Genomic DNA, 19,562 nt, shown 5'->3' with positions numbered 1-19,562 from the left:
CCTCTCCTATCCTTAATTCATACTCCTGAATAATACACGATAGGCCTTAATCTAGGTAGAATTATCCACTGTTACTTGTTTTCCCCAAGTACCCCCCTGTTCTCATACCTATCTTGTTCTATCTATCCTAGTACTCTCACTTTACTGTTATAAATATCCCTGTATTTACCCTCCAGCCTGTGCTGCTGTGAGTAATCCGTTATCACCAGCCTTCTGCTGTGGTCAACATTACATTCGCCATCAACAACTGTCTGTTGGCACGAGTAATCCGTTGCCAACAATAAACCTGTTGTGATAACCAGCGTAAAGGAGTGATAAGACGCCAAGTGGTGTAGTAACAGGCTAACAGTGACCCAACTCATTCCCTCACTCTGCACCTCGGTTGCATCCTTCTCTCCTTTATCTTCCTCCTCCTCCTCCTTCTTTTCTTCCTCCCTCCTTCTCCCTCTTTTCATCCACTTCCAACACAGCAGGTGCATCCCCTTATTGACATTATTTAAAAAATCCCTCCTCAATCCCCGCGTGTTTTTATGCCGAGTTCCATGCCAGTAATCCGGATTCTCACATTCTTACGTCGGCATCTTACCCTTGACATAAGGCTGTCACACCTTGAAGCTTATGTGATTCCACCGTCCTCTTCACCACCACCAAAATTTAGAGTTCATGGCTGACGCAGTTATGGAGCAGATGGGGAAGGCAGAGAGAGAGAAGAAAAATCGATGGAGGGAAAGAAAGGAGAGAGAGCTAGCGAGCGAGCGACAGAGAGAGAGAGAGTACATGGGAAAGAGATAGCACAGGACTGACAGGTCCACATGAGGTGTGTATCTGCTGAGAAGAACTATCCACTTCTATCTAGATTAACAACTATTTTATAATACACTGGAGAGAGAGAGAGAGAGAGAGAGAGAGAGAGAGAGAGAGAGAGAGAGAGAGAGAGAGAGAGAGAGAGAGAGAGAGAGAGAGAGAGAGAGAGAGAGAGAGAGAGAGAGAGAGAGAGAGAGAGAGAGGCGAGGGGATGGGGGGAGGCGTCAGGGAGATCTTAATGGAGAGTGACGGAGGCTTTTTTCCCTGGCTTCCTACGCTCTCACATTATTCCTGACCCATTACGCCCTCACTCGTGTGTGAACACAGTTACGGCTCCTCCTCACACCATCATCTCTCCCTTGATACTCAATTATCGCAATTATCATAATAATTATAATCATTATCATCAGTATTACTCAAGTATAATTACACATTTACCATCATCTTCTGCTAGCAATATCTTTCTCAATACTTTAAGTTATATTCTAATTATCACAAAGATCATTATAAATATCACTGCCAATCAACAGTCTGGTATAACTCAGGTTGATATGACAGTCTGATATAACACAGGCTGATATAACACAAGCCGATATAACACAATCTGACAGAACACAGGCCGACATAACTCTATGTACAACACCTGTTGCCTCCGCCGAGTGTTATAACTTTATTCGAGGCGAACAAAATCAACCGCAAGTCCTGTCATCCTCTTCGCCAGTAGTAAGCCAAGGGCACCAGAACTATCTAGTAATGGCATGCAGCGCTAAATCGTCTGCTGATCGTCAGGTGTGCTGTGGCATTCTGACTCGTTAGGAAGGACATGGGGAAAGGGGCTGGCTCGATTACCTCGTCTGTGGTAATCGTTTCAGCCAGCCAGATACTCTCAGGTCGTCAACTGGCATGTATCCCATTTCTGACTCCTGATTCAGAATAAAGCAACACACTGAAGAGATTAAAAACACAAAATAATATTCCGGTAGCAGGCTGAATAAATTTATTTGTTCGACACTATTTTTTGTACCTGTGATGTATTGATTTATTTAAAGCCTCTAAATCGACTGTCATTGTTAACGAGTCCACCATTCATCGTCAACTAACGAAACATCAAACAGGGCAAACATCACAAGCTGCAGTGGATAACTTGATTACCCACAACGTTTCTCCCACACAGTGGATACCTTTATTAATTACAACACGTTATCTCCACGCAGTGGGCCAACCGTTGTCCTTAATAAACAATATATCCATTGCATCTAGGTGTTATTTACCCTAAAATAAAAACAAATAAATGCTTTAAAACCACAAAACAAAAAAAAATCTCCTTCACTTTTGTGTATGCCTCGAGCTACGGGTATTGTGTTTGAGTGTGCAAAAATATGGTTTCACAGTATCCCTGTGTGAAAAAAATATATGCAGATTTTTGTAAAGGGGAGAGAGGAGACTGGAGGAAAAATCGGTAGGGTTACCAGGCTCTTCTAGTACATATTTTGCTGCAGAGTTTATCCTAACTGTACCCGTGTTTGTTCGTGTGTTAGAGAATCACAAAGTGTATCTTTGAATTTAAATAGAAGCGTTATGCATGACTATACCTGTAACCTGAGATGTCAAGGTTCCTTCACAGTAATAAGTGCAAGGTGAGATGTCAAGGTGCTTTGAAAGTAACAAGTGTAAGCCTAGATGTCAGGTGCCTTGACAGTATGTGTAAGGAGAGATGTCAAGGCGCCTTGACAGTAAGTGTAAGCTGAGATGGCAGAAGCCTTAACTGTACCTGTAATACGAGATGTAAAGTTGTCTTAGTTGTGTCAGTAAGCTGAGACATCAAGATGCCCAGGTTACGATAGCTCAATTAAATGTACAATATATGAAGGCTCAGATATAACATTACCTTCACTGTACGTGTGTATCAAGATCGCTAGCCACACTGTCCACCTTAATGTCAATGATTATTGTAAATCACACTTGATGCATTACCAGAACCTCTCAAAATACTGCTCATCCGTACCTCTCCCTGGTCTCCATCGGGAAGACAGGTCCCAGAACGGATCTCCCCTGCCGACAGTCTGGTCAGTGAGATACGAAAAGCGACTTACTCATCGAAACCTGGCTGTGTAAACCTAATCTGTTCCTACTGCAGAGTAGCAGTGAAGCAGTGTCAAGCACCTTGGTCTTCCTTCACGGGAGTCTTACTGAATGATACATAATGTCATAGAGCAGCAAACGAAGACGCGAAAACAGTAGATGCAAGTTGGAGGACAAATAAGCAAACTATATATGACATGTCTCAGGCCTATCTTGGAGTACGTACCACCAGAATGGACCCCATAGCTGAGAAAGCATGTCAAGAAACTGGATAAAAGTTCATAGGTTTGTTTCAAGATTGTTATTCCCAGAGTTAAGAAGTGTGAACTTTGTAGAGAGACTAAATGAACTTAATTTGAGTTCATTTAGTCTCTCCACAAGAGGACAGAAGAACCATGGGAGACATGATAATAATAAACAAAATACTCAGAGCACTAGAAAGGGTGGAGAGGCAGGAAACAAGTACCTGGGGGCACAGCTGGAAATTAAAGACACGGTTAATCCACGGATATCAGGAAGAATTTCTTTAGTGATGCGGTAGAGACACTTTTAATACACAGCTTCAAGACTGGGCACGATTGGGCTAACGAGGCTAGGAGAGAGTGAACACAAAGAACGGCCAGTTAAGAGGTAGGGCCAGGAGCTGAGACTCAGTCCCTGCAATCACAAATAGGTGATTAGGCAGAAACAAAGATACGGATACAGGAGCTTGGACTCGACCCCTGCAACCTCAACTAGGTGAGCACATGTAGGAATGTACTGCACCCTATATACCTTTGATGAGTTTCAAGAGTTCTCCTACTCCCGGAGCCCGGCTTTGGGCCAGGCTTGTCTGGTGCTTGGTCAACCAGACTTGCTGCTGGCGGCCGCTGGCCCACATATCCATCACAGCCTGCATATTCCTTGCATAGATTTTCCGGACTACAATTTTTCCCTTCACCTTCCTACAATCACATCACAGTAAACTGCCTCTGCTATTAGCATAAACTTAACCCCAAATAAACTGTGTAATATACGAGAGCATTTTTCCTCTCCGTGTGTGTGTGTGTGTGTGTGTGTGTGTGTGTGTGTGTGTGTGTGTGTGTGTGTGTGTGTGTGTGTGTGTGTGTGTGTGTGTGTGTGTGTGTGTGTGTGTGTGTGTGTGTGTGTGTGTGTGTGTGTGTGTGTGTGTGTGTGTGTGTGTGTGTGTGTGTGTGTGTGTGTGTGTGTATGCGTGTGAGTGTGTGTGTGTGTGTGTGTGTGTGTGTGTGTGTGTGTGTGTGTTTGTTTGTTTGTGTGTGTGTGTGTGTGTGTGTGTGTGTGTGTACTCACCTAGTTGTACTCACCTAGTTGAGGTTGCGGGGGTCGAGTCTGAGCTCCTGGCCCCGCCTCTTCACTGATCGCTACTAGGTCACTCTCCCTGAGCCGTGAGCTTTATCATACCTCTGCTTAAAGCTATGTATGGATCCTGCCTTCACTACATCGCTTCCCAAACTATTCCACTTACTGACTACTCTGTGGCTGAAGAAATACTTCCTAACATCCCTGTGATTCATCTGTGTCTTCAACTTCCAACTGTGTCCCCTTGTTACTGTGTCCAATCTCTGGAACATCCTGTCTTTGTCCACCTTGTCAATTCCTCTCAGTATTTTGTATGTCGTTATCATGTCCCCCCTATATCTCCTGTCCTCCAGTGTCGTCAGGTTGATTTCCCTTAACCTGTCCTTGTAGGACATACCTCTTAGCTCTGGGACTAGTCTTGTTGCAAACCTTTGCACTTTCTCTAGTTTCTTTACGTGCTTGGCTAGGTGTGGGTTCCAAACTGGTGCCGCATACTCCAATATGGGCCTAACGTACACGGTGTACAGGGTCCTGAATGATTCCTTATTAAGATGTCGGAATGCTGTTCTGAGGTTTGCTAGGCGCCCATATGCTGCAGCAGTTATTTGGTTGATGTGCGCTTCAGGAGATGTGCCTGGTGTTATACTCACCCCAAGATCTTTTTCCTTGAGTGAGGTTTGTAGTCTCTGGCCCCCTAGACTGTACTCCGTCTGCGGTCTTCTTTGCCCTTCCCCAATCTTCATGACTTTGCACTTGGTGAGATTGAACTCCAGGAGCCAGTTGCTGGACGGTCTGCAGCCTGTCCAGATCCCTTTGTAGTTCTGCCTGGTCTTCGATCGAGTGAATTCTTCTCATCAACTTCACGTCATCTGCAAACAGGGACACCTCAGAGTCTATTCCTTCCGTCATGTCGTTCACAAATACCAGAAACAGCACTGGTCCTAGGACTGACCCCTGTGGGACCCCGCTGGTCACAGGTGCCCACTCTGACACCTCACCACGTACCATGACTCGCTGCTGTCTTCCTGACAAGTATTCCCTGATCCATTGTAGTGCCTTCCCTGTTATCCCTGCTTGGTCCTCCAGTTTTTGCACCAATCTCTTGTGTGGAACTGTGTCAAACGCCTTCTTGCAGTCCAAGAAAATGCAATCCACCCACCCCTCTCTCTCTTGTCTTACTGCTGTCACCATGTCATAGAACTCCAGTAGGTTTGTGACACAGGATTTCCCGTCCCTGAAACCATGTTGGCTGCTGTTGATGAGATCGTTCCTTTCTAGGTGTTCCACCACTCTTCTCCTGATAATCTTCTCCATGATTTTGCATACTATACATGTCAGTGACACTGGTCTGTAGTTTAATGCTTCATGTCTGTCTCCTTTTTTAAAGATTGGGACTACATTTGCTGTCTTCCATGCCTCAGGCAATCTCCCTGTTTCGATAGATGTATTGAATATTGTTGTTAGGGGTACACATAGCGCCTCTGCTCCCTCTCTCAATACCCATGGGGAGATGTTATCTGGCCCTATTGCCTTTGAGGTATCTAGCTCACTCAGAAGCCTCTTCACTTCTTCCTCGGTTGTGTGCACTGTGTCCAGCACATGGCAGTGTGCCCCACCTCTCCGTCTTTCTGGAGCCCCTTCTGTCTCCTCTGTGAACACTTCTTTGAATCTCTTGTTGAGTTCCTCACATACTTCACGGTCATTTCTTGTTGTCTCTCCTCCTTCCTTCCTTAGCCTGATTACCTGGTCCTTGACTGTTGTTTTCCTCCTGATGTGGCTGTACAACAGTTTCGGGTCAGATTTGGCTTTTGCTGCTATGTCGTTTTCATATTGTCTTTGGGCCTCCCTTCTTATCTGTGCATATTCGTTTCTGGCTCTACGACTGCTCCCCTTATTCTCCTGGGTCCTTTGCCTTCTATATTTCTTCCATTCCCTAGCACACTTGGTTTTTGCCTCCCTGCACCTTTGGGTAAACCATGGGCTCATCCTGGCTTTTTCATTATTCCTGTTACCCTTGGGTACAAACCTCTCCTCAGCCTCCTTGCATTTTGTTGCTACATATTCCATCATCTCATTAACTGGCTTCCCTGCCAGTTCTCTGTCCCACTGAACCCCGTTCAGGAAGTTCCTCATTCCTGTGTAGTCCCCTTTCCTGTAGTTTGGCTTCATTCGTCCTGGCCTTCCTGCTTCTCCCTCCACTTGTAGCTCTACTGTGTATTCAAAGCTTAAAACCACATGGTCACTGGCCCCAAGGGGTCTTTCATATGTGATGTCCTCGATATCTGCACTACTCAAGGTGAATACTAAGTCCAGCCTTGCTGGTTCATCCTCTCCTCTCTCTCTTGTAGTGTCCCTTACGTGTTGGCACATGAAGTTTTCCAGTGTGTGTGTGTGTGTGTGTGTGTGTGTGTGTGTGTGTGTGTGTGTGTGTGTGCGTGTGTGCGTGTGTGTGCGTGTGCACGTGTGTGTGCGTGTGTGTGCATGTGTGTGCTTGTGTGTGTGTGTGTGTGTGTGTGTGTGTGTGTGTGTGTGTGTGTGTGTGTGTGTGTGTGTGTGTGTGTGTATGCGTGTATGTGTGTGTGTATGCGTGTATGTGTGTGTGTGTGTGTGTGTGTGTGTGTGTGTGTGTGTGTGTGTATGTGTGTGTGTGTGTGTGTGTGTGTGTGTGTGTGTGTGTGTGTGTGTGTGTGTGTGTGTGTGTGTGTGTGTGTGTGTGTGTGTGTGTGTGTGTGTGTGTGTGTGTGTGTGTGTGTGTGTGTATGTGTGTGTGTATGTGTGTGTGTATGTGTGTGTGTATGTGTGTGTGTATGTGTGTGTGTGTGTGTGTGTGTGTGTGTGTGTGTGTGTGTGTGTGTGTGTGTGTGTGTGTGTGTGTGTGTGTGTGTGTGTGTGTACTCACCTATTTGTGGTTGCAGGGGTTGAGTCACAGCTCCTAGCCCCCACCTCTCAGCTTATCGCTAATATAAACGTTATCATAACACCTGGCCAGGTCTCTGGCCAGACCTCGACCTCCTGTTCGACGCCATGATCATCCAAGCTGCTGGGGCTTGCAGTCTGCCTCTTAGTTTGTGTAAAGGTGCCACATGGACTCTTACAGCGCCTTTAATCACCTGTTTACTCCTCCATCAACAGTGCCTCATCCACAGCATCACAATAATGACCTTCGAGAGAGGATCATCCACCCCCACCACCGGAAATCATAAAGTTGTATGAACTCAAATTGCCCTATATTCAGTGCCATTAGTGTCCCCCTCCCTAACAGCAAATACGAATTTCACTATATTCAATGTCAATAATGCCCCCCGTTACAGTCATTCATCACGACATGGCACTACCTTTAGCTTTGTACCCACCTAGCAGTATCTGCCGGGGTCGGTATTTTGTAACTCGAGCCATGCTGATTATACATTAATTATGCATTGTTTGTAGCTCCAGTACTTAATCTATCGTATAATTTGTGATTTTAGCGAGTGTGTCTGTTATACATATAACTCAGGAAGCACAGCTCATGACAACTTTGTTTCATATCCATCGTAAATTTCTACCAAACCTCGCCCCAACGCTCGCACATTTATGCTTTGATTAAATTATACACACCGTACTGACGCCACTAGCCCCATGAAACAAGTAAATTAAACAAAACAATTAAGCAGATTTTCATTTGTTTTAATATAATCCCCGAAACCTTACAAAAATAAACTCCTTTTCACCCTAACACTGTTTCAAGTCTTAGTACCGGTATAGATACAAAGCTACATATTACTGGTGCCGGTGGGTCGCTACACACACCCGTGCCCCCATGATCCAGTAAGCACTAGCAAGCTTTGCAACCAATTCAACTGGAGAGACCCAACCATGCCGCCAGGTCTATCCAGCGTAAAGCTTAATCCATCAGCAAGGTCAAACCAGTCAGTCAAATGCAGCTGAATTCACACTGCCAGCTCATTTTTTTTAAATTTCGTTTTTATATCGACATATTTTCTGGTTTACAAATTTCAATCATTGTTTTTTAACTAGGGAGACGTACTTTCTCGCTGGTAATTAGATCACTTGCTACTTCCAAAATCGACTGAGATGCTACTCAACAGTGGAAGATACAATAAGCACTTGCTGACATCCAGGGATCACATCCCACCAGTCAATGACTGGTCCACGGGGGCGTTGACCCTGGAACACCCTCCCAGTAAGTAGATGATTAAGACACATGTGCAACGGTTAGGTATCTTTATTGTTGAATAGTGTCGGGTACACGGTAGACTTCTTCAGTCAAATACAGAGGCAGCAGGTGTAGCAGTTAAATGAAGATGAATGAAGATTATGTAATCAGTCCATCAACCTTGGAGAAATAGTAATTGAGATGGTCAGTCACTCAGCCTGGAGAAGAGTTCAGATCACAGAGGTGAACTCTTCTCCGGGCTGAGGGACTGACTGCTACACCCGCTGCCTCTGTATCGGACTGAAGAAGCCTACTGTGTAGGGGAAACGTTTCAACAATAAAGACACCCAAGTGTTACACATGTGTCTTGATCATCAACCTGTCGATATTTTATGCCATTTTCAATATCCAGCTAGGTAGATGTAAACCAGGAAGCACACTCCCACAAGGGACTCTAGGAAGCACACCCCCAACAGAGACTCTAGGAGCACACCCCCACAAGGGACTCTAGGAAGCACACCCCCACCAGGGACTCTAGGAAGCACGCCCCCACCAGGGACTCTAGGAGCACACCCCCACAAGGGACTCTAGGAAGCACACCCCCACCAGGGACTCTAGGAGCACACCCCCACAAGGGACCCTAGGAAGCACACCCCCACCAGGGACTCTAGGAGCACACCCCCACCAGGGACTCTAGGAAGCACACCCCCACCAGGGACTCTAGGAAGCACGCCCCCACCAGGGACTCTAGGAAGCACACCCCCACCAGGGACTCGAGGAAGCACTCCCCCACCAGGGACTCTAGGAAGCACACCCCCACCAGGGACCCTAGGAAGCACACCCCCACCAGGGACTCTAGGAAGCACACCCCCACCAGGGACTCTAGGCAGCACACCCCCACCAGGGACTCTAGGAAGCACACCCCCACCAGGGAATCTAGGAGCACACCCCCACCAGGCACTCTAGGAAGCACACCCCCACCAGGGACTCTAGGAAGCACACCCCACCAGGGAATCTAGGAAGCACACCCCCACCAGGGAATCTAGGAAGCACACCCCCACCAGGCACTCTAGGAGCACACCCCCACCAGGGACTCTAGGAAGCACACCCCCACCAGGGAATCTAGGAAGCACACCCCCACCAGGCACTCTAGGAGCACACCCCCCACCAAGAACTCTAGGAAGCACACCCCCACCAGGCAATCTTGGAGCACACCCCCCACCAGGGACTCTAGGAAGCACACCCCCACCAAGGACTCTAAGCACACCCCCACCAGGGAATCTAGGAAGCACACCCCCACCAGGCACTCTAGGAGCACACCCCCACCAGGGACTCTAGGAAGCACACCCCCATCATGGGATCTAGGAAGCACACCCCCACCAGGCACTCTAGGAGCACACCCCCCACCAGGGACTCTAGGAAGCACACCCCCACCAGGGAATCTAGGAAGCACACCCCCACCAGGCACTCTAGGAGCACACCCCCACCAGGGACTCTAGGAAGCACACCCCCACCAGGGACTCTAGAAAGCACACCCCCACCAAGGAATCTAGGAAGCACACCCCCGCCAGGCACTCTAGGAGCACACCCCCCACCAGGGACTCTAGGAAGCACACCCCCACTAGGGAATCTAGGAAGCACACCCCCACCACGGAATCTAGGAAGCACACCCCCGCCAGGCACTCTAGGAGCACACCCCCCACCAGGTACTCTAGGAAGCACACCCCCACCAGGGAATCTAGGAAGCAAACCCCAACCAGGAACTCTAGGAAGCACATCCCCACCAGGAACTCTAGGAAGCACACCCCCACCAAGGACTCTAGCAAGCACACCCCCACAAAGTACTCTAGGAAGCACACCCCCACCAGGGACTCTAGGAAGCACATCCCCACCAGTGACTCTAGGAAGCACACCCCCCTCCAGGGACTCTAGGAAACACATGCCCACCAGGGACTCTAGGAAGCACACCCCCACGAAGTACTCTAGGAAGCACACTCACCCAGGGACTCTAGGAAGCACACTCACCCAGGGACTCTAGGAAGCACACCCCCACCAGGGACTCTAGGAAGTACGCCCCCACCATTGACTCTAGGAAGCACACGTCCTCCAGGGACTCTAGAAAGCACAACCCCACCAAGTCCTCTAGGAAGCACAACCCCACCAGGGACACTAGGAAGCACACCCCCACCAAGGACTCTAGGAAGCACACCTCCACCAAGTACTCTAGGAAGCACAACTCCACCAGGGACTCTAGGAAGCACACCCCCACCAAGTACTCTAAGAAGCACGCCCCCACCATGGATTCTGGGAAGCACACCCCCGCCAGGGACTCTAAGAAGCACAACCCCCACCAGGCACTCTAGGAAGCACACCCCCACCAGGGATTCCATGAAGCACACCCCCACCAGGTACTCTACGAAGCACACCCCCACCAGGCACTCTAGGAAGCATACCCTCACCAGGGTCTCTAGGAACCACACCCCCACTAGGGACTCTAGGAAGCACACACCCCACCAGGGACTCTAGGAAGCACACCCACACGAGGAACTCTAGAAAACGGAGCACTCGAGATGTACACCTGGGTACAAGCCAACCAGTGTACCAACCTAGCAACACAGACCTGGCTAAGGGAAGTGTCAAGTAAGTTCTGGCCTAGCTGAGGTCTCGATGAACCGGGGCCTCACTTCAGGTTGAGGCTAAATATAGCTGGAGGGACACCATCCTTCTTAGAGGTCCAGCTTGTCTGTGTGTCGCCAGAAGTTGGAACTTTATACGTCCTCACTTAATAACCTCACAGACAGTGACGACTAAATACAGTAGATAGTAGTGATTGTTGGTGGTGGGTGTGGTTGTGGCAGTGTTGGTGGTGGTTGTGGTTGTGGCAGTGTTGGTGGTGGGTTTGGTTGTGGCAGTGTTGGTGGTGGTTGTGGTTGTGGCAGTGTTGGTGGTGGGTGTGGTTGTGGCAGTGTTGGTGGTGGGTTTGGTTGTGGCAGTGTTAGTGGTGGGTGTGGTTGTGGCAGTGTTGGTGGTGGGTTTGGTTGTGGCAGTGTTGGTGGTGGGTGTGGTTGTGGCAGTGTTGGTGGTGGGTGTGGTTGTGGCAGTGTTGGTGGTGGGTGTGGTTGTGGCAGTGTTGGTGGTGGGTTTGGTTGTGGCAGTGTTGGTGGTGGGTGTGGTTGTGACAGTGTTGGTGGTGGGTTTGGTTGTGGCAGTGTTGGTGGTGGGTGTGGTTGTGGCAGTGTTGGTGGTGGGTTTGGTTGTGGCAGTGTTGGTGGTGGGTTTGGTTGTGGCAGTGTTGGTGGTGGGTGTGGTTGTAGCAGTGTTGGTGGTGGGTTTGGTTGTGGCAGTGTTGGTGGTGGGTGTGGTTGTGGCAGTGTTGGTGGTGGGTTTGGTTGTGGCAGTGTTGGTGGTGGGTGTGGTTGTGGCAGTGTTGGTGGTGGGTTTGATTCTGGCAATGTTGGTGGTGGGTGTGGTTGTGGCAGTGTTGGTGGTGGGTTTGGTTGTGGCAGTGTTGGTGGTGGGTTTGGTTGTGGCAGTGTTGGTGGTGGGTGTGGTTGTGGCAGTGTTGGTGGTGGGTGTGGTTGTGGCAGTGTTGGTGGTGGATGTGGTTGTAGCAGTAGTTGGTGGTGGGAGTGGTTTTGGCAGTGTTGGTGGTGGGAGTTGTTATGGCAGTGTTGGTGGTGGGAGTGGTTGTGGCAGTGTTGGTAGTGGGTGTGGTTGTAGCAGTAGTTGGTGGAGAGAGTGGTTGTGGCAGTAGTTGGTGGTGGGTGTGGTTGTGGCAGTGTTTGTGGTGGGAGTGGTTGTGGCAGTGTTGGTGATGGGAGTGGTTATGGCAGTGTTGGTGGTGGGAGTGGTTGTGGCAGTGTTGGTGGTGGGAGTGGTTGTAGCAGTAATTGGTGGTGGGAGTGGTTGTAGCAGTGATGGTGGTGGGAGTGGCTGTAGTAGTGCTGGTGGTGGGAGTGGTTGTAGCAGTGCTGGTGGTGGGAGTGGTTGTAGCAGTGCTGGTGGTGGGAGTTGTTGTAGCAGTGCTAGTGGTGGGAGTTGTTGAAGCAGTGCTGGTGGTGGGAGTGGTTGTAGCAGTGCTGATGGTGGGAGTGGTTGTAGCAGTGCTGGTGGTGGGAGTGGTTGTAGCAGTACTGGTGGTGGGAGTGGTTGTAGCAGTGCTGGTGGTGGGAGTGGTTGTAGCAGTGCTGGTGGTTGGAGTGGTTGTAGCAGTGCTTGTGGTGGGAGTGGTTGTAGCAGTACTGGTGGTGGGAGTGGTTATAGTAGTGCTGGTGGTGGGAGTGGTTGTAGCAGTGCTGGTGGTTGGAGTGGTTGTAGCAGTGCTTGTGGTGGGAGTGGTTGTAGTAGTACTGGTGGTGGGAGTGGTTGTACCAGTGCTGATGGTGGGAGTGGTTGTAGCAGTGCTGGTAGTGGGAGTGGTTGTAGCAGTACTGGTGGTGGGAGTGGTTGTAGCAGTGCTGGTGGTGGGAGTTGTTGTAGCAGTACTGGTGGTGGGAGTGGTTGTAGCAGTGCTGGTGGTGGGAGTTGTTGTAGCAGTACTGGTGGTGGGAGTTGTTGTAGCAGTGCTGGTGGTGGGAGTGGTTGTTGCAGTGCTGGTTGTGGGAGTTGTTGTAGCAGTGCTGGTGGTGGGAGTGGTTGTAGCAGTGCTGGTGGTGGGAGTGGTTGTAGCAGTGCTGGTGGTGGGAGTGGTTGTAACAGTGCTGGTGGTGGGAGTGGTTGTAGCAGTACTGGTGGTGGGAATGGTTGTAGCAGTGCTGGTGGTGGGAGTTGTTGTAGCAGTGCTCGTGGTGGGAGTGGTTGTAGCAGTGCTGGTGGTGGGATTTGTTGTAGCAGTGCTCGTGGTGGGAGTTGTTGTAGCAGTGCTGGTGGTGGGAGTGGTTGTAGCAGTGCTGGTGGTGGGAGTGGTTGTAGCAGTGCTGGTGGTGGGAGTTGTTGTAGCAGTGCTGGTGGTGGGAGTGGTTGTAGCAGTGCTGGTGGTGGGAGTTGTAGCAGTACTGGTGGTGGGAGTTGTAGCAGTACTGGTGGTGGGAGTGGTTGTAGCAGTGCTGGTGGTGGGAGTTGTTGCAGCAGTGTTGGTGGTGGGAGTTGTTGTAGCAGTGCTGGTGCAAAAGTAGCCACCTGTAACTCTGAACAGGATAAAGACAACCAGAATAACCCTGATGTTGCAAACACCATCTTGCAGCGTGTGGGTGAGCTTCCTCCCACACACATATTATACACATAACAAATAAACTAACGTAAGTTGGCCACCGCCGCCTCTCCGAACATATTTTACAATGCACAAAATGCAGCGAGAATGCGGAAATACAATGGCATTAACAAGAAAAAGGCAAATGCAGTAACATTCACAAGAAAAGGTAAATAAGACGACATTCACAAGAATATATATTAATATTCACAAGAAAAGGTAAACATGGTGACATTAACAAGTGAAGGGTCATATGAGAGGTAATTAGGTTTGATTTAAGGAAGGGGAGGATAAATAAGCCTTCGAGGGGGCAGCATTACAAAAGTCTTCAAGAAGGGCTCTTGACCCAAGGAACTGGAGCTACCCCCCCGCCCCTTTCCTCGAATCTAACATGACTGCCCTTCACTTCCCGGGCGCCGAATGACCCTTAAGGGTTCCGCTACAGCGCTCTCTTCCAGGGCTGCTGCCAACCCCCCCCCCCCCTTATTTTTTTTGGAGATGGATGAGCTCCTGCAACTAGCTGAAAGAGCCACATGGGTTTAGCGCTCCACGGCACACACAAAACAGCATGGTACTGACCTTGACTGTGAACCTGATGCCGTGGTTGAAGGCCTCCTCCGGGTGCAGGGGAATCCGTGAGTCGTAGTCATCGTTCGTCACCAAGTTGTATTGTTTCTTGCTGGGCATCCGCATCTTCGCGCGCATTTGGCACCTCCGCCGGCCCCCACTCCTCTCCCTTCACCGCACGCACACGCACACGCACACGCAACACACCGTACGCACGCACGCACGCACACCGACCTCGTCTAGGAAGGTGACATCAGTGAGGGTGAGTGGAAGGCCGCGGGAGTGTCAGGGACAGATACTGAGAAAGTGCTGTTTCTCTCCCTCTCTTCTCTCTCCTTCACTGCACTTTCTCCCGCACTGTACTGCCTGCCATTTACAGCCCCCTGACCTGCACCGCGCTTTGGCTGCCTTCTTTTAAAACACCTTTAATGGATAAACGTGAAATTATTAGCTAAAAACCAAGGAAGTTTTATCATGCAAAAGTTTTAATTTCATAATTCATTTATATATATTTTTATCCGAGGAGGAAAGAGTTCATTTTTCTACACCAGTTCGTTCACACTTTTAAAAAATATTTTCGTAGATAATAGCCAGTGTCAAAAAAATGTGGCTATTAAAAAAATAGATAAGTTTCAACTATGATTTGTGTGGCTATTAAAAAAATAGATAAGTTTCAACTATGATTTGGCGATCACCAACAAGCTGGTTGATCAGGGACCAGACTGCGATTACTCGGGTTTACTGCTTCGTGAAGTGCAGACTAAGATTTTGCTTAACTAAGATAAATAAAGAAAACACTAAGAAAAAAAACTTCCTTAACTTAAAAAAACAAGAAAACACTAAAAAACTTGCGTACCTAAAACAAGAAAAAACTTGCTTAACTAAAACAAACCAAGGAAAAACTAACAAAAAAAATTGCTTAACTAAAACCAAGAAAAAAACTTGGTTAACTAAAACAATCTAATAAAACACCAAAACAACTCTTGCTTAACTAAAATAAACCAAGAAAACACTAATAAATACTTGCTTAACTTTCTTGTCTATCATGAAGGAAAAACTACAAACTTACCTCACCAAGTAATCATCTAATCCCAGGAATTACTTACATAAGAAAGTTTCTCATAGCTGCTTCTAACCAATTAATTTCAGACACTCTCTCTCTCCCAGAATTATATCTAGACAGTCTTTCTAATAAAATACTGTCTAGGAGACAGAGGCAGCAGGTCCTTCTGGCATCTACTACCTCTGTCTCCTAGCACCTGCTGCCCCTGTCTCCTCGCACCTGCTTGTCTCCTGGCACCTGCTGCCTATCTCCTAGCACCTGCTTGTCTCTGTCTCCTAGCACCTGCTTGCCCCCCTAACACCTGCTTGTCTCCTGGCACCTGCTGCCTAGCAGTAAATAGATGCCTGTGAATTAATCGACTGTTGTGGTTACATCCTGGCAGGAAGCAGCCTAGGGGTACACGCTTGGAATTTTACGTTTCCTATCCTTACCCCCAACCAGACGCTGCCAGACGTATCATAGCAGTTTTTCTGTAATTTGCTCTTTTGTTGTTAAATATGTATTTTTTTGCACGTTAATGTAACCTTACCCAGCCTAGCCTAAATTAAACCTCATTTAAAATAAATAGCGTTTGGGGAAAAATGGGAAGCGTTAATCAGTTGACGTTGAGCACCACGTCAAAAAGTTGACTTGGTAAAAATGAAAATAGCTTAGGAAGGACTCAAGAAAAACTAAAAGGGAAATAAGATATATATTGCTTGGCTTTTTAGGTTATTCTGGGCTGGGCTGCAAATTTGAAGTCTTCTTCATCTTGATTTCCTTTGAACCCCTTTTTGGTAAGAAGTACGAGTGTAAGATATATACGATATCATTCACAGCTTTCTCTTCTTGATTAACTCCTAATTTGGAAGATGCCAGACAGGTCCCTCAGCGCCCTGCTCGCTGCCAGCATGACCCCCAACACTAGTTACTGCTGGACGATCACCCACAACCCTGGGAAGCGTCGAACAGGTCCCTGGCATGACTCACGAAAACAAATCACAGAACCAGTGTACTAGCACATCGACCTGCGAGCTTCAGAACTCGCCTGTCACTGGTTTGAACCCCGAGCATTCTGTGATAGGTCCCTGGTCCCTGGCCACTGCCAGGACCTCTACCCCAGGACGACCTCCCTAACACTGGCAGGTGTTACCATCCCCCACACGAAAAAATAAACAGACATAAAACTTTGCTACAAAAACGTTAACAGATTACTGCAATAAACCTGATTAATAACCACCCCCAGTACCCCCGAGGATCAATAAACAGAGTGGTGGTTGACTTCAGCGGAACGAGACGTGGGAGGATAGACGCCAACTCAAACTTCCTGTCATCTTCCAGGTGAGTGACGGCGCAGGCGTCGGGGGTCACCCTGAGGGAAGGGTCAATGGTATTGAGGTCGAAGTGGTAGTGGTCGTTCTCGACCTCCTTTCTTCCCTGGGAAAACTCGGTGGCATGACTAGTAGGGTCATCATATGACCCAAGTCGGAATTTCCCCATTTCTTCTAACACCGAAAACACAGAAGGCAGTGGACATGAATGCATTCACTTATGACACCTCCTTTCTTCCCTGGGAAAACTCGGTGGCATGACTAGTAGGGTCATCATATGACCCAAGTCGGAATTTCCCCATTTCTTCTAACACCGAAAACACAGAAGGCAGTGGACATGAATGCATTCACTTATGACACCTTTATGTAAGTGATCAAGGTCCAAGGACTCCAAAATCGTCAGTAAAAGTGCCCTAAATCCATTCATGTCCATTTCCATCAAGCTGCCACCAGTTATCTGCCTTCTCACTACCAAAAAAAAAAAAATCACCTTCACACAGAATCGTCCTCCAGCCCTCAAGGTAGACCAAAACACTGAGTTTGGGAATGGCTATTGATTCCAGGAATTGGCGGTCACCTCTCCTTCCTTAGATGAAATCCCTTTTTTTTACCTCTAATTCCCAAGGCACTGTATGACCCAATTGAGTTTAGCGCTTCTGCATGCATACATTATCAGAGCTGCCCGAGAATTAGCTCCGCATTTCCTATATTAAATTATCAAAATTGAATTAAAACTGCAACACCTTTGCTTCTCCCATCTACCTCTCATATTAATAAAGAGTACTCTTGCTTCTCCCATCTACCTCATTAATAAAGAGTACTCTTGCTTCTCCCATCTACCTCATATTAATAAAGAGTACTCTTGCTTCTCCCATCTACCTCATATTAATAAAGAGTACTCTTGCTTCTCCCATCTACCTCATTAATAAAGAGTACTCTTGCTTCTCCCATCTACCTCACTGGGTTGTTGATCCTCCGGGCAAATCCGAATAGTGTTCATCTTGATTACGTTCAACCACATCTTGTTAAGAATTAATACTGTAACATTTATGTACTATTCGCAACCTCCTCTTCTAAGTTTCCCTCTAATTTGGAAGACGTCAGTCAGGTGGTCGTGGACCGGGCCGCGGGGGCGTTGATCCCCGGAATAACCTCCAGGTATAACCTCCAGGTAACCAGGTCCCTGTACCTCCTGACCGCTGCCAGGACGACCTGACCGCTGCCAGGGAAGGCCAAGAAGGAGAGAGAGTAAAAAATGAAAACGAGAGAACAGGGAGACAAGAAATTTTATTATTATATTTAAGGAAAAACACTAAACACATAAGTTATATAGTGTCTGGGGAGAGAAGTAATCATATTAAACTCAAAGTAGGAAAGGGAGCACAAATTCATTGGATCATGAGCACTTCAGCATCAAGGAACTCCAATAAAGATATAAGGAAACAGGAACGAGGCAAGGAGAGTAAGGAGGTACTTCAAGGGAGGCTCCTTGATGCTGGTGACAGAATCTTGTTCTAAGAAACTGAACCAGTATTCCAATTCCTTGAATCAACCGAGTGTATTCCATTCCACCAGACACTGTATGACCCAGACAGACTTGGCGTTTCCCTATGAATGTAAGACTAATATTAAGAGAAAGAGGAGGGAGGGAGAAGGAAGAGAACATTATTTGTACCAATAATACTTGTACCGGCGTGTGGCTGCAAGGTGAATCACAAGACAGCTGCTCTCTGGCAGAAATCAACACATGCCACATTTTTTTTAATCACCACCCCGCCGTGTGCCAGATCAATTAGGCTGTGATGGATTTGTAAGGTTGTCTTCAAGAGGGAGCTGGATAGATACCTAAAGACGGTGCCGGATCAGCCGGATTGTGGTTCGTACGTTGGATTGCGTGCGGCCAGCAGTAACAGCCTCGTTGATCTGGAGTTTACCTGGAGAGAGTTCCGGGGGTCAACGCCCCCACGGCCCGGTCTGTGACCAGGCCTCCTGGTGGATCAGAGCCTGATCAACAAGGCTGTTACTGCTGGCTGCACGCAATCCAACGTACGAGCCACAGCCCGGCTGGTCAGGTACCGACTTTAGGTGCTTGTCCAGTGCCAGCTTGAAGACTGCCAGGGGTCTATTGGTAATCCCCCTTATGTATGCTGGGAGGCAGTTGAACAGTCTCGGGCCCCTGACAATTATTGTATTGTCTCTTAACGTGCTAGTGACACCTCTGCTTTTCATTGAGGGGGATGTTGCATCGTCTGCCAAGTCTTTTGCTTTCGTTGTGAGTGATTTTCGTGTGCAAGTTCGGTACTAATCCCTCTAGGATTTTCCAGATGTATATAATCATGTATGTCTCCCGCCTGCGTTCCAGGGAATACAGGTTCAGGAACTTCAAGCGCTCCCAGTAATTGAGGTGTTTTATCTCCGTTATGCGCGCCGTGAAGGTTCTCTGTACATTTTCTAGGTCAGCAATTTCACCTGCCTTGAAAGGTGCTGATTCCACCGGGAGGCCTGGTCATGGACCGGGCCGCGGGCGTTGATCCCCGGAATGCCCTCCAGGTAGCCGTTGAGCTGCCAACAGCAATAGCCTAGTTGACCAAGCGTTCAACATGAAAGCCTGGCCCAGGGCTGGGTCGTAGTTGTTTGGAAACTCCCGAAACAGGTCAAAGATAAATCACTGGTACAAAAAAAAGAACGCATCGGCCGTTTCTCACTATGTTAGGATAACCTAAAGAAGGAAACACATCCGTTATCACTCCTTCAATCGCTGTCTCGTCAGAAGTGGGCGGACATCACAATTCAGACGACAATCCGAAATGCATCATCCCTCCAGTAGAAAAAACTCTGGGAACTCATCAAAGGTGTATTAAAGGCATCCCCACCCATTCTTCAGAGTGCAGGCACTGTACTTCCCACCTCCAGATAGGTTCCCCTCAAACACGGTAATTCTCAAGTGAAGCTAACTCCAGCTCTGCTTGAACGTAACCTTTTAAGTTGTCGTAGTTACAAACCCATAGCAAAATGTTAGATGATATTCTCACTGCCTGACGTATAAAACCTATCGTGTAATATGAAATATAA

General features: G+C 48.0%; 1 protein-coding gene across 3 annotated transcripts in view; it reads right to left on the bottom strand.

The window, feature by feature from the left end:
* The window catches only part of LOC138852465 (carboxyl-terminal PDZ ligand of neuronal nitric oxide synthase protein-like), a 640,924-nt gene that overhangs the window by 593,813 nt on the left and 27,549 nt on the right, over positions 1-19,562 (bottom strand). For all 3 annotated transcript variants that reach the window (XM_070083268.1, XM_070083269.1, XM_070083270.1), the window contains exon 2: positions 14,130-14,540. In XM_070083268.1, coding sequence (XP_069939369.1) covers positions 14,130-14,255 — 126 coding nt within the window. In that variant the 5' untranslated portion in view covers positions 14,256-14,540. The remainder of the gene's footprint in view (positions 1-14,129; positions 14,541-19,562) is intronic.

This window comes from Cherax quadricarinatus, chromosome 9 (genome assembly GCF_038502225.1).
Source record: "Cherax quadricarinatus isolate ZL_2023a chromosome 9, ASM3850222v1, whole genome shotgun sequence".
NCBI classification, from domain to species: Eukaryota; Metazoa; Arthropoda; class Malacostraca; order Decapoda; family Parastacidae; genus Cherax; species Cherax quadricarinatus.
The sequence above is the reverse complement of the archived record's forward strand: the minus strand, read 5'-3'. Positions and strand labels throughout refer to the sequence as shown.